The sequence below is a fragment of the Panthera pardus genome, unplaced genomic scaffold, assembly GCF_024362965.1.
Source record: "Panthera pardus isolate Hobbes unplaced genomic scaffold, ASM2436296v1 HiC_scaffold_24, whole genome shotgun sequence".
In the NCBI taxonomy this organism is placed as follows: Eukaryota; Metazoa; Chordata; class Mammalia; order Carnivora; family Felidae; genus Panthera; species Panthera pardus.
This window is the reverse complement of record NW_026526810.1, coordinates 20,731,367-20,746,909: the sequence shown is the minus strand read 5'-3', so window position 1 is coordinate 20,746,909 and position 15,543 is coordinate 20,731,367. Positions and strand designations below refer to the sequence as shown.

The following is a 15,543-nucleotide window of genomic DNA, read 5'->3' as shown; positions in this document are numbered from 1 at the left end:
TTAGAGAACATACTTTGTAGGAATTCAATTATTTAAAAAAGTTTAAAGATATGTTTTTTGGCCACTGGTTCAGTGGTACTGATTCCCTTCTCCGATTCCCCTGCTCCTTGAATTCTGCCTAGGATTTTAGTTGCTTTCAGTGGGACAGCAGGAGGCTCTTACAGACTCAAGACAGCCTCCCGCGCTGTGTTCTCACCTGTACAGGTGCCCACGGCACACACCCTTGCAGCTCGGTGCAACCCAATCTCCGTAAGTCCTACCACGCCCACAGGTGGTTCAGAACTCAGTGCTGAGCCGGGGACAGGAGTGTGTGCGTGCAGCGGAAATCCCGCCCCCCGGCGCCTGCGGTTGGCCCTGACCGCGAGGGGTGAACCCCTAGGAGGAAGATGAGCAGGGTTGAAGGAAGCAGGAGAGATGGGAGGAAGGGCGAGTGGGCTCCTGTTTTCCATTGGCTGGGCCTGCCTCGTAGACTCTCTGTGATTGGCTGGGCGCGGGGGCGGTAGTCCCGTGTCGGCCCGCCCCTCCGGTCGAAAGAGGCATAGGGATCACCAGCGCCGGCGGAGCCAGCGGCTTCTTGGAGGCTGTGTCCGCACGCCGCCGAAGTCTGGCGGCAGGGCCTTAGCGCGTCAGGTCCTCGTCCCCGGGGGCGGCGAGGGCGGCGAGCCGCTGGGGCGGCGCGGGTCGGGACCCAGGGCACGGTCGAGCTAGGGCGCGGCGGGCGTTGGCGCGGCTGCCGGACCTGGGCCTGCGCGGACCGCCCGCGGAGCGCGTCTTGGGCTGTCTTTCCATTTCAAAGTGATTATTTTGGATTTTTCTGCAGACGTGACTTTTGATTAATTTGTTTCACGCACCACTTACTGGTACGGAATAAGGCAGATGCATGCTACTGTCATTTGTCGTTGAAATGTGGGCTTCCTGTCTTTCCTGTGTTTACCTTTTGGATTTAAGGGAAGGGGATGACATTGTGATTTGGTCTCCTGTGACCGTCCATTCTCAATGTCTTGACGACGTAGTACAGAAACCAGGCGGATTCCGTGTGTGGCTTTTACCTATATTGGAAGTAGGCTTTTTCGTTCCTCCTCCTCCTTCCTGTCTCTCCATCTTTCTCTTCCTTTCTCTTCCTTTCCTTCCCCTCCCCCAACGGTTCTCTTCTCCCATCTTTCTCTGTGTGTGTGTGTGTGTGTGTGTGTGTGTGTGTGTGTGTTTTCCCGCATTAAACCTTGTGGGAGGGTCTTTGTACAATTCTGAAAAGCTTTAGGTGTTCCAACATTTATATTTTACTTGCAGGACTAACAACTGGGAGGAAGCTGGAGGAAAGATGCCCTCTGATTCTTTCTGTTTGGCTGCCCAGACTCGACTTGACTCCAAATGGTTGAAAACAGATATACAGGTGGGGTTTCCACATGCCTTTTTCTTAGTGTGTTTCTGCCTCCATATTTAATTTTCTGTTTAAAGCTTTATATGGGATAAGTAAGAGGATGCAGATCAGATCTCGCCATGGTAGAGAAGCAGGTTTATTTCCTATAATTTAAAATGTACTTTTATTGTATCAGTTTTTATAGACTGTGGCTACATTTTAATTGAAGTTATGTGTAAGTGCAAGAAACTTGAGATCTGATTATGCAAACATTTTTCCTATTACTATTTTTAACAGGTCTGTGTTATTCTTAAGTATACCTTGGTGATATTTAGTGATAGTTTTTGAGATGTTCAGATAGGAGGGGAAGTGACATGTAGTAATTTATTATGTCCTGCAGAGACTCACAGGACCCTGTGTTTGTGTTCCTGGAGAGACAAGAGTTCATTTGAGCTGTTTATTTAGTATTTGTGAGTGGTCGTATTAATAGGAAGTGCTCAGGTTTTCACATAAAGAATGTGTGGAAACAAAATGTTGGCCTTAGACTTTCTAATGTTTTGATTTAATAATGTAATTGCAAGCTTGTCCAGACATTGTCAAATAAATAATAGCGGTAATGTTTCTGTAGACTTTTTTTTTTTTTTTTGCCACAAGTTAGTTTTCTTTGTAAATGGTTTGTAAAAACTACTTTTGTTAACTCCATATTAACAGGAAAAAGAAGTGTCTGAAATATTTTGTAGTATATGTGGGTTTTCTTTCTCTTTCCTGAGGTTAACTGTTTTAAATATTTATCAAGTAATCTACCTTTTTCAGTATGATCTTGCACAGTTAATCAAGAGTCATATATTCTGTAAGCACTTGATCATAGATACTTGAAATATTATTGCCCTTCCTTTTTTTTTTTCTTTTAAAATTTTTATTTAAATTCTAGTTAGTTAACATACAGTGCAGCATAGGTTTCAGGAGTAGAATTCAGTGATTCATCACTTACATACAACATCCAGTGCTCATCATAACAAATGTCTTCCTTAGTACCCATCACCTATCTAGCCCATCCCCCACCGACCTCCCTCCCCTCAGTTCTCTATCTTTAACAGTCTTTTATGGTTTGTTTCTCTTTTTCTCTTTTTATTCCCCCCCCCCCATATGTTCATTTGTTTTGTTTTTTAAACTCCACATGAGTGAAATCATGTGGTATTTGTTTTTCTCTGACTTATTTTGCTTAACATAATAACACTCTACCTCTATCCACGTCACTGTGCAAGATTTCTTTCTTTATGATGGCTTAGTAATATTCCACTGTGTATTATGTATTTGTGTGTGTGTATATACACACACACACACACACACACACATATAACATAGATGTATACGTACATATATATACACTACCACATTTTCTTTATCTATTTTGTATTCATCAGTCAGGGACATTAGGGCTGTCTCCATAATGTGGCTATTGTTGATAATGCTGCTATAAACAATGGGGTGCATGTACCCCTTTGAATCTGTTTTTGTATTCTTTGGGTAAATACCTATTAGTGCAGATGCTGGATTGTAGGATAGTTCTATTTTTAAAATTTTGAGAAATCTCCATGCTATTTTCCAGAGTGGCTGCACCAGTTTGCATTCCCACCAACAGTTATTGCCCTTTCTTAGTTTTTTTTTTTCTTAAGTGTTGAGTCTCAAGTCATGATCTCATGGTTTGTGGGATTGAGCCTTGTGTTGGGCTCTGTGCTGGCAGCACAGAGGCTGCTTGGGGTTCTTCTTTCCCTCTCTCTCTGCCCTTCTCCCGCTCACATGTGCACGTGCTCTCTTCTCTCTCAAAAATAAATAAATAAACATTAAAAAAAAAGTGTTGAGGCCTAGTAGGTATGAGAGCCAAGTGCTTAGAACTATGTTGTGGATTTTGGGATTGTTATTAATGGTATAATGTTAGATTAAAGCACAAAGAATTGGGTTATGAATTGGCATAGTAGTGACTCTTTTGGTTTGTTATTGTTTAAACGTTGCCTTTTATTTGGCAATTACTGTTCATTTTCTTTTGTTATTTTTTTAAAAAGTGGGGTTGTGGGAGGTAAGATGAGTAATTTCTTATTTCTGAAATCTTGAGATTCAGGGAAACTGATTTTAAGGCTTGTTTTTTAAATTAGTGTTTTTGTATTTTGCAAAACTTGTTGAAGTAAAGAACTTTATCTCATGAAGTTTTTCTTTTCTTTTTAATCAGTATTGAATAACTGCTTAATATGAGTTTTAACATCTTGATCTAAAACCAGTTTAATGCTGAGTTTAGTGCCTATGATGATTCAGGCAGATATGCTTAAAAAGAAACACTGCTTATCCTTTAGAGTGCTTACTATTTTCCTTTTGATTTAATGTAACATACGGTACTTGGCCCTTCATAGACATTTCAAATATTAGTCAAAGTCATGCAAACTTATCCCAGGAGTAAGTGAAGAGATCTATGTTTTGGAGAGTGCACCAGAGGGAAAATGTGTTTTAGGTATTGAAGCCACTTAATATCATGAAAAAGGTGATCGTGGACCTTGGTTATATATAGTTTCTCAAGCATTGCTTATTATATGTGAGGAATAAATGTCGTTTTACCCTAAGAAATGACTTAGACATAGTTTCACTCTTTGGAATCCTTCCCGCAGACACATTGCAGATGCAAGCCTTGTACCGATAGGTTTTACCCTCTCTACCAACTGGAGTGGGAAGTGCCCCATTTCTTAGGTAGAGCTTTTGTATTGGGAACAAAATTGATAACTGGTTAATTAATATTATGTGGGGTAGAAACATATGTTTCTTAACCATAGGATTTAGCAAATCTATTTTCTGCAGCTGTTTTTGTTTGAAATGTCCTTGAGGTTTTTAGCAACTTTAGAAAAGAAAAATTTTTAAAGGCTATGGAAACTTTTAATATGTGTATATTATGAAAAGCATGGACACTGATCCTAGACTTTCTTGTTAAATGTGTCAGGCCTAGGGTGTTGCAACGAGCTGCCCCTAATGGAGTGACAATTGTATGGCAGGCGTATATCTGGCTTTTACATATATAATGCTTTTTACGTTTCCTTAAAATTTTTTTTTTAATGTTTATTTATTTTTGAGAGAGAGACACATACAGAGTGTGAGCAGGGGAGGGGCAGAGAGAGAGGGAGACATAGAATGTGAAGCAGGCTCTAGGCTCTGAGCTGTCAGCACAGAGCCGGACATAGGCCCGAACTCACTAACCACGAGGTCATGACCTGAGCCGAAGTCGGACGCTTAACTGAGCCACCCAGGCACTCCTGCTTTTTATGTTTTTGATACTCTTCTTTTTTTTTCTTTTAGAATTAAAAAAATTTTTTTTTTAACATTTTATTTATTTTTGAGAGATAGAGCCCAAGTAGGGGAGGGGCAGAGAGAGACACACACACAAAATCTGAAGCAGGCTCCAGGCTCTAAGCTGTCAGTACAGAGCCTGATGCAGAGCTTGAACCCACAAACCACGAGATCATGACCTGAGCTGAAGTTGGATGCTTAACCAACTGAGCTAGCCGGGTGCCCCTTCAATACTCTTTTCTGCTTGTTGTGTGGAGTACTTTGAATCGGCAGTTCTTCACAACTCTCTTGAAGAGTCAATAAAATACAGAGCTAAGAGATGTTATCTACATAATCACTACCGTTACCATTTTTTATATTTGAAGTAAAAGTCCTGTTTGATGTGATTGGTAGTTTCTCAGTGAACTGAAAAGTCAATTAAGCAAAGGAACTATAAAAAATAGTTTTTTTTAAAGGTATATGATACCTTAAAACCTTTTTATTCTTTTTTTTTTTTTTCTTAAATTTGATTCAAGAGATAGAGAGCAAAAGGGGGAGGGGTAGAGAAAGCAAGAGGGAGAGAGAGAATCTCAAGCAGGCTCTACACTATCAGTGCAGAGCCCTATGCAGGGCTCCATCCTATGAACCCGGAGATGATGACCTGAGCTGATATCAAGAGTTGGATGCCTAACTGACTGAGACACCCAGGTGCTCCAAGAGCTTTTTATTCTTAAATCATATATGCACATTTATTTGCTAGTCTTGATGTAAGGCTAAGGGTATGTCTTTGAGCATGGTCCAAGAATGGTATTATCCTTTTCTTGCATAATCTGTACTCAGATTAATCTCCTTACAGTTTCTATTTTTGGGTTCTTTGAAGTAGAGCATGAAATTAGATATGTATGATGCAATTTTTTTTTAACTTTTTATTTCGAAGTAATTATAGATTCATAGGAAGTTGCAAAGAAAGTGGAGATGTCACTGTATACTCTTCACCCAGACTCCCCCAGTGGTTACATCTTATATAACTATAGTACAGTATCAAAACCAGGAAATTGACATTGGTACAATGTGTATATAGTTCTCTGCCAATCATGTAATTATACCACAAAGATCTGCCTCTTGCTCCTGTATAGTCACACCCTCCTTACCCCACCATCTCTGACCCCTGGCAATCACTAGTCTGTTTTCCATCTTTTTAATTTTGTCATTTTGAGAATGTCATATGGTAATGTGACCTTTTGAGATTGGTTTTGTTCATGGTGTAATGCCCTTGAGGTCCATCAAAGTTGTTGAGTATATTAATAACTAAACTCGAATCATTTGTCTCTTCTAATCATCAATTTAAAATGAGTAAAGATAAGTTAAATATTAAATAAACATAAAATTATTACATGTATATACTGTCACTTTATGCTTGGAAATATCAGTACCTTAAAGAACATAAAAGTGATCATCTTGGTAAATTCTATTCTCAGGTTTTCCAGTTGACAGATGAGATGTAGAAATAAAAGAATTTTGTAAATACAGGTAACTTAATATTCATAATGGTATCTTTTGATTAATTTCTTGTCTATAGGATAGGTAGCATACCTCACTTTTTTTTTATTGATGAATTTGGTTATTTGTCTTTTTCTCTGTATTTTGGATTTATTTTATCAGAGCTTTATACATATTGTTAGTCTTTTAAAAAAAAATAACTGTTCTTAGAAAAGACTAATAATGTTTATAAGGAGAATATAATAAGGTTACCATCACACATTGACCGCAAGACTTTTTTGCAGAAGAAGATTGAGTAACACATTTATGGCACCCTCTAAGAAAAGAAAATGTGAGCCAAGGATGTTATATTCTAGTAAAACTGACTTTTCAGGTAAAAAAGGCACAACTTTATCAATGAACGAATATTGTTCCCATGAGCTCTTCCTGAGGAAGCTAGTAGAGAAGGATCTTTAGATGACTTAATGACTATAGACTGGCATGAAGACTCTTGGTTATTTGTGGAGCCTGGAATAAATGAGTTTTAAAAGGGAGAGAGCATATTATGTAATTGCTGTAAGCTTAGACATGGTACATTATAGTATAACTGTTCTGCCAGTATCTTAATCTATTAATGATACGCATCGAAAATTTCACTTTAGGTGTTGTATTTCATCTGGGGTTCCATTCAGGTCCTTTTTATATCTTCCATTTCACTTGTCATCAGGTTCATATTTTCATATTTGTGAGCCTATGGACATATCTATATAATAATGCTTTTAACGTTCTTGTTTGCTAATTCTATTATCTCTGTCACATCTAGCTTTATTTCTATTGATTGCTTCTGTTGTTTCCATTGATTGATTGCTTTGATTATGGAGCATTTTGTATGCCAGGACATTATAAATATTATGTTATTCTGTGCTGGCTTTTGTTTTATTTATTTTTTTTATTGAATGCTGGACATTATAAATATTGTATTATTCTGTGCTGGATTTTTTTTTTTTTTTTTTTTAAGAGCATTAGTTTGTCTGGCATGCATGTAGGTTAGTTGGGATCAACTTAACTTTTTTAAAGCTTGATTCTCAGGTTTTTTCAGGCTGATGTAGCACAGCCTCTAGTCATGTGCTAATTTATCTGCCTTACTAAGGCAATACCCTCCTTAGGACTCTTCCTAATGTTCAGTGTGTTGGGTGCTTTTTTCATTCTGTTTGGTAGAAACATAGGCTTTTCTCAGACTGGAAATCATGGGAATTCTGCCCACTTCTTTCTAGAGCTTCTTTCCCTAGCCTTGATAATTTTTTCAACTATCGGTATTCAGCCCAAGACTCAAAGTGTCCCCTCTGCCCATCTCTAGGGATCATTCTCTACAGCTCCCCCTTCACCTGTATTCTTGTCATTTTAACCTACTTATAGCTGAACTGTCTCCTCAATTCAGCAAGACCTCTGGGCTCTATTTGGATTCCCCTTTCCTGTGCTGCATCCTGGAAGCTGCTTCTAGGGAGTAAGCTTGGGCAGTTGTAGGGCTTCATTTGTTGCCCTTCTCAGGGGTCATAGCCCTGGGCTGTTGTTGTCCAGTGTTTGAAAACAGCTGTTTGATGTACTTTGTCTGGTTTTGTAGTTGATTACAGCAGAGAGGTAATTCCTAAACAAGTTAATCCTTCACCAGCAGAAGCAGCATAGGCCTTCCTAATCTGCTTTTAATCTCATTCAGAGTTCTTAATTATTGATAATGTATTTTTTTGATTCTAGAATTTCCATTTTTGTTTAAATGGATTTTATTGAGTGCAGTTATATTTAGTAAGGTACATCTATTTTAAATGTTTAGTTTCAAGTGTTTTGGCATTTTTTTTCCTTCCTTTATAGTTTCTTTGACTGCATCTTCCCTTCCCTCTGGGCTGGCACCCCAGCATACCCATGGGCTGCCCTTCCCCTGCAGTCTTGGATATAATGCCACCAATAGCATGTGGGTTATGGCTTCCCAACTGCCTACCACGGAGCCAATGACACAGCCTACAAGGTGGTGGGAGAGCAGGATCTAGCTCCCCATGGACTGAACATTCATCTCTCGACAAGGAGAGATAAAGGAACTGGTATTTTAATTTATTTCTTTTTTCTTCTCTCCTTGGATTGTTGATGGTTTCTTTTTGCAAACCTAGTAGAAGAGCCCCACATGCCTAGTGAATGTGCCCAGTCAACAACCTGCTGTATCTGCTATTCACTGTGGAGTAGGGCCTTTTTCTGTAAAGGGCTAGATGGTAAATTTTTCTGTGAGCCGTGTGTTCTTTGTAACAACTACTTACCTCTGCCATTGTCATGCCACACATAATATATAACAAGTATGTCTGGGTTCCATTAAAGCTTTATTGGTACTGAAGTTTGAGTGTCATAATTTTCATGTGTCACAAAATATTTTCCTTGACTATTTTTCAGCCATTGAAAAATGTAAGAACCATTTTTGGTTTGTGGGCCATATGAAATCAGGTAGTGGGCCAGATTTGGCCTGTGGGTTAGGCCTTAGTTTGCTTACCCCTGTGGTAACGTGCTGTGTCTTATGCTTCATGTATTCCCTTGTCCCCCTTTCCCCTGCCTCTCACTGCCCTGGGCTGACATCTGCCAAGTAAAGTGTCAGGACTTTAATCTATTGCTCAGGCTCTTCTTTCTAGGACAGTCTGTGTCTATATTTCTATCTTTTGCATCTGCTCTTGGTCTGTTTCTATTGTCTTCTATACATTTTTTTTCCATTTTTCTGTCACATTATCTTGCCTTATCCATTATTATTTTTGTTTGAGTTCCAGATAACTGTGTATGAAAAATTATTGTGATGATTTGAGGCTCTGGCTCTGGGTGACAGTTTCCTCCTCTGGAGGGGAATCTATCAGTCCAGTTGCACTAGCAGTCCCAGGTCACTGCAGAGAAGTTGAGAACTGAGATGAATCAAAACTGGGCTTCTTCCCTAGGAATGCCATCTGCTCCCACTTCACCCCTGCTTCTGGTGTGTGTGGCCCTTCGAGGTTTTGCTCAGAGCAAGGTTTATTTACTAGGCCTTTACCCCATGAGGACCCTGGCTGCAGCCTGTCCCCCAGCAGCTCTGCTCAGCTATTGGCTTAGTCCTGCTCACAGAATTGGCAAGTGCCTTTTGGGGAAGCAGACTTAGGTTCTTCGGGCTGTACTTCTCTCTTGGGTCTCAGGCCTCCTATTCCTGGCTGCCTGATGTCTTAAAACAGGTGTACTTTATATTTCTATCTGACCTTCCTTGGCTTACTTTTTAAGTGTATTCTCTCTCTGTCTCTCTCTCTCTCTCTCTGTCTCTCTCTCTCTCTCTCTTTTTTTTTTTTTTTTTTGGTATCTCTAAGCTCTAAACACCAATGTTATTCAACTGGGACTGCATCCAAAGACATTGATGCAGTCACCTTGTGGGTAATCCCAGTGTGCAGTTGGGGTTGAGGATGCTGGTTACTCTCTCTCCTTGGGCGTTGGCATTTCCTCCAGGTCCTGATCCTATATCCCACTTGCTGATGACTCTCAAATTTGGATCTCTAGTCCTGAACACTCTGTTAACATCTGGATTTGTATTTGCAGTGTGTATGTGTGTGTGTCTGTGAGTGTGCATATAAGTATATGCATGTGTGCATGGAGAGAGGATCTCGGTGTTCATGTTCATAGTTAGTGCAAATCTCAGTGGTTAACACTGAGTTAGTTCTCTCTCGTTCTGATTCTATCCCTACCTTTTTTTCCATTTGTCTCATCTGTCTCATTTGATCTGAAATGTCTTAAGTACTTTACTTTCCTTGTCTTAGTTTAGGCTGTCATCCTTTTTTGGGGTGGCTCTTGGCAAAAGGCTCCAAAGTTATTTTCTTTGTTTCTAGTTTCTTCTTCTGTCTCTATCCATTGCACTGATAGTGAGTTACGCCTTAAATGATGATCATTTATTCCCTGGACCACCTAAAGATGCCATGTAACTGCTGGAGGCACACATGAGGCTGGTTAATCTGGCTCCTGTTTGCGTCCCAGGCTATGTGGCTGTGTGGAAGCTGGACTGAACCCCGGCAGTGTTAGCTGCCCTCCTCTTACCTAAACGAGTAGATGGGCCAGGCTTTTCCCTTCCCTTATTAAAACAACAGGGGTGCTGAATGTTTGTGGCTCACTCTTTAGGAAGGAGTTTCCTTTTCTCCCTGCCAGTTGATACTTTTATCTTTTTTCTTCTTTTAATTTTTGTAAATGTTTATTTATTTTTTTTGAGAGAGAGATACAGTGTGAGCAGGGGAGGAGCAGAGAGAGAGGGAGACACAGAATCTGAAGCAGCTCCAGGCTCTGGATTGTCAGCACAGAGCCTGATTCAGGGCTCGAACTCACCGCGAGATCATGACCTGAGTTGAAGTTGGAAGCTTAACCGACTAAGCCATCCAGGTGTCCCAAGAGTCATATATTTTCATTCTAAGTGTGTTTATGGCAGTTATCTTGTTAGTAAGGTGAACAAATAAAATATGAGGGCTGAAAGAAAGCTGTTGCTTCTATGAAAACTAAGTTGGATGCTGAATTGGTTTTCTCTTGCTGTATAACAAGTCACTGGCCACAAATTTAGCACCTTAAAACAACTCATGTTTATTCTCTCTCTGAGTTTCTGTGGGTCAGGAGTCTGGCCACAGCTTAGCTGGGCCCTCTGCTTTGGGTCTAATAGGCTGCATGAAATCAGGGTGTGGGCCATGGTGTGCTCTCATTAGTGTCCTCTTTGTCAGAATTTAGTTCGTTGCAGTTGGGGGACTGAGTCATGGGCTCCTAGATGCTGCCCGTCTGCATGGCAGCTCATGGCAGTTTGCCTCTTCATGGCTGTAGAGAATGTCTCTTCTGGATGGCCCCACACTCTTTAGGGCTTACACCTGATCAAGTAGGCCCTCTAGGGTAATCTTCTTTTTTATTAACTAGAAATCAACAGATGTAAGGACTTTAATTATACGTGAGAAGTTCCTTCATGTTTGCCATAGATGGAAACAAAACCTGGTCACAGGTGTGATGTCCCATCTTATTCATGGGTACCCACCCAAACTCAGAGGGGATTACACAGGGTATGTATGTACTAGGGGAAGAGGATCTTGAGGGCTTAGACTTTTGCTTACCACACATGCTTTGGATAAAAGTGAGATGCTGAAAATATTATTTGTACAGGTTAGGTAAAAGAGAACTCTAAAGGATTGGGGAAAAGGTCTTGAAAATCTGGAAGAATTCTAATCTGAGATTGCTCACAAAGTGCCCTTTAATTCTTGCTCCATTTAAAGAATTGGAGACTGGAAATAGTGGATGCTTCATGAGGGTGGTGCATGCTAGAATGATGACAGGGAACAAGGAACGAGTTAGTGGACTTGTAAAAAAAAAAAAAAAAGGCCCTGGCTTTTCTTTAAAAGATGGCCAAACAGGGACGCCTGGGTGGCTCAGTCAGTTAAGCATCTGACTTCGGCTCAGGTCCTGATCTCACAGCTTGTGAATTGGAGCCCTGCATCAGTCTCTGTGCTGACAGCTTGGAGCTTGGGACCTGCTTCAGAGTCTGTGTCTCCCTCTCTCTCTCTCTGCCCCTACCCTGCTCACACGGTCTCTCTCTCTCAAAAAATAAATAAACATTAAAAATAATAATAAAAAAAGATGGCCAAACAGATGTGTCTGTTTTAGTGTAAAGTGTCTTGTGTGTATGATATGAGGGCTTCTGTTTTCAATGGGTGCCTTCTCTGGGTGTCCACCCCTGTCCCTCATTGGCTGCTTGCTCTGGGAAGCCTTTCTGACTCCTAAGTACTGACAAGTGAGAGTTATTTTTGGTTTTTTTTCTTTGAATATTACCATGGACTCATGTGTTTTTATTTACTTTTGCAGTCCACTGCAGTTATGTATTTTGATGCTCAAAATTGTTTTAAATTTGGTCAGTGGATTCCCCATAAGTCCTTAACGAGCTTTTTTGGTGCAAACACAAAATATTCCAGGCTCATCTTGTTGCCCTGACCCTTGAATCAGCCTTTTTTCCTAAGAGCCCAGATTTTGTTCAGTGGGAAGTGAGATTTAAAAACTGATACGTGGGTGCTGGGAGTACTAATTGCTCTCAGAGTGTCATTGATTCTAGGTCCTTTCCAAAACGAAACACATATATTCAAGTATAAATTCATATTGAGATTTCCAGTTCAGTTTGTTCTTAAAAATGTCCTTGATTTTATCTTTTATACTTAAAACATTCATATCTAGTAAAACTAACATAACTGCTGTAAACACGTTTTATTATGTTAACACTGCTGTATCATACAATATATATGAGGTAGTTTTAAGATTTTAATTAAAGTCAATATTATGATTATTGATAAGACCAATGAGTAAAGTTTAAGATATTTTTTCCCTTAGAGTATATTTGACTAATGATGTATAATTGAAAAGGCCCCTGAGATGCTTTTCTTTGTGATAAATGTAGGTTAATTTGCTTGTTACCAGTTGTAGATTTTGCCTTTTTATATTGAATTTTAATTTTTGAAGATCAAAATCATTGCTCTGTTTTAGAAGTAAAAATATATAAAGTTTATTCAAAATCTTTCATTCATCTCTACTGCCCATGTTCCCCTCCTTGTCTCCCTGTAGATAATTATTATTATTTGTTTCTGGTTTATCTTTCCAGAGTGCGTATGTGTGTGTCTTTTTTCTTGTGTCTTATGCAAGTTAGCATGGTATGTATACTGTTATGCTCTGTGCCTTTTTCACTTAACTATATTTTTTGGGATGATTTTTATTAAATGTTGATGATTGAATAAAAAAGAGGAAATGAAATTTTTAAAAAAATCATCTAATTCTTTAAGAATTGCATTGTGAGTATAATCATTCTGTAAGTTTATTATTTATCGTTACCAGCTTGCTTTCACACGAGATGGGCTCTGTGGCCTGTGGAATGAAATGGTTAAAGATGGAGAAATTGTATATACTGGGACAGAATTAAACCAGAATGGAGAGCTTCCTTCTAGAAAAGGTAAGGACCTTTCACTAGTAGTTTTCATTTTGTAAAGACCTTTATAAATTGTAGTTTATAGAAATTTTGGAATGTGCAATGGGAATATGAGTACCTGAACATAACTCTGAAATTTTGTTTTCTCTTTGGTGATTGTTGTCTAAATTACAGTTAATTATGAGCTACCTGGATTTCATTGTTCTTTGTAAATGAAGGTCTTTTCATTGCAAAGCTACCTTGCTCTGGTGTCCTTCCTCAGTTAATATTTCTTCTTTTAAGTTTTACAATATATCTTGCCTTGTCAAACTATAAATAGTAATTATTATAAGAGTGAGGAGATACAATTATTCCTGAAATTTTTCCTATCTGACTCTTCTATGGGAATATATAAAACACTTTTTGTAAGCCTTTGGCCTGTGGACTGGACTTGGCCCCTTATTTCATTGTATCTTGTATTTTTTGCAGAGAAATACCAGCAAACACTCTTGTTTAGGCCTGTTGTTATGAAAAGTCAACAAGACTCTGTCATTTAGTTGTTCTCGACCTTGGCTGTGGCTCAGAAACTTTTGAGTCTTTAAAAAGAAATGGATGCCTGTACCCACCCCAGAAATGTAGAATCTCAAAAACCCACTTGAGATCTGCTGAAGTTGCTGAAGTTTGTTAGTCCCACTATTTGAAAGCCATCAAGGTGGATAAAAATACTACTTTGGAAAGTAGTTCTTATCCTCTTTGTAGAATGAATTGAGATAGTGTCCATTTGAAAATACACTGGAAAACATTGGTATATTTTTTTGGTTACAACAGCTAGAATTTTCTCTTTTTTTCCTGGCATTTCATTGTGAAAATTTCCATACACCCAGAACAACTGACATATCTACATAGTGAGCAGTTGCAAACCCCACAGATCCTACCACAAGTGTTTCTCTTCACTTGTTTATCTCAGGGGTCTGTGGATCTCCATTCTTCTGTCCATTGGTGCATCTTACCTGGCTCCCTTACTTCATGCATATCATTTACTTGATTGAGTTCAGTTTAGCTTTTTGTCTTTCAGTAAAATACATGCATAATGAAATGCATATGTTTTATTATTCCACAAGTTTTGACAAATGTAACTTGTGTAACCTAAACCTCTCTCAACATTACTTCCCACTTAGAAAATTCCCTTGTGCCCCTTCCTGGCCCCTCCCAGACCCCACTTTCTAGATGCAGACATGGGTCTGATCTTTCTTTCTGTTGATTAGTTTTGCCTGTTCTAGAACTTCATGTAAATGGAATGATGTAGTAGTTTGTTCTTTTGTGTCTGGCCTCTTTCACTCTGTAATTTATTAATAGTTTCAGTGGTTCATTACGTTTAAAAAAAAAAGTTTCCCATCTCTTCTTCCCACCCCTCCAGTATTTGTTAATGAATTAAACAATATTTCCCCCAATTTTTTTTTTTATGAAACACTCATTCTAAAAGATGCTCTGAGAAAAACTATTTACTTGGAAAAATTCAAAGTATATTTCTGATTATATTTGATGAATATGTTTTCTTCTTTTGAAAGTCATATGGTTAGAAAGCAAAGCATAATTTTTTTTTTTAACGTAGGTCCCAATTGAATAGTTTTTTGGGGATCATTTTTTTGGTATTCAGTAAAAGTTTCTATTTTAGGTGTGGCCTGATGTGTGCTTTTTATTGTTAGAAAATACTTTTTTCACAGATAGGTTTATATCTATACCAAATTCCATTTAGAAGACTATGTATGTTGATGGTATTGTAGCTGATTATGAGGAAAATACAGATTAGAGTAGAAGTTCTTTAGATACACAGTATTCCTTGTTGTATTTTCAAAGATTACTTTCTTTGGGAAAGGATCTGTTTCTTTCTTCCACAAACAGCCATGCTAGGATAGGTTTTTATTGTTGTCAAGTTTGATTCTTTCATGGCTTATTTCTGGGAAATAGTGGCTTTTAATAATTTCTATTTCCCCAGGAATAAACTTTATTACTTTCTTTTGCAATCAGATGTAGAACTTGCTAGTCCTACTGTTGAGGAAAGAAAGCTGCCTCCCATGTAGTACAATTTTTTGTTAATTTTTGGGGATATTCCCCCACAAAAGACAGGCTGGATTATGGTCTCATACTTTTTCAAGTGAATGTTTCTAATTAACACCCTATGTGGGGTTGTTTGTATTTATTATTTTGAGGGAAAGTAGAGGAGGGAATAGGATATTAAAACAAGAAAGTTAAGAGGCTACTAAAAGATATGCTAAGCTTATTTTTTATATTTACTTAGGGCTGCCTTGTATGAAGAATTTAAGCATGAGCTCTTTAATTTATTGTAAACCTTTTTAGTCTATGCAGGTAGTAGAAATATTACCCAGTACTTTGCTTAGCTGCTATATTTTTTTCTTGAAAGTATTTTCTCATTATTTCCTTTTATCTTCAACTT

The 15,543-nt window shown here is 38.6% G+C and overlaps 1 protein-coding gene across 4 annotated transcripts in view; it reads left to right on the top strand.

Moving 5' to 3' along the window:
- The first annotated feature begins 517 nt into the window (after positions 1-517).
- HERC2 (HECT and RLD domain containing E3 ubiquitin protein ligase 2) overlaps positions 518-15,543 on the top strand; it is a 268,052-nt gene continuing 253,026 nt past the window's right edge. For 3 of the 4 annotated variants that reach the window (XM_019438149.2, XM_019438148.2, XM_019438146.2), the window contains exons 1-4: positions 518-630; positions 821-860; positions 1,288-1,390; positions 13,019-13,133. In XM_019438149.2, coding sequence (XP_019293694.2) covers positions 1,319-1,390; positions 13,019-13,133 — 187 coding nt within the window. In that variant the 5' untranslated portion in view covers positions 518-630; positions 821-860; positions 1,288-1,318. The remainder of the gene's footprint in view (positions 631-820; positions 861-1,287; positions 1,391-13,018; positions 13,134-15,543) is intronic. The other variant, XM_019438147.2, reaches the window with a different exon arrangement.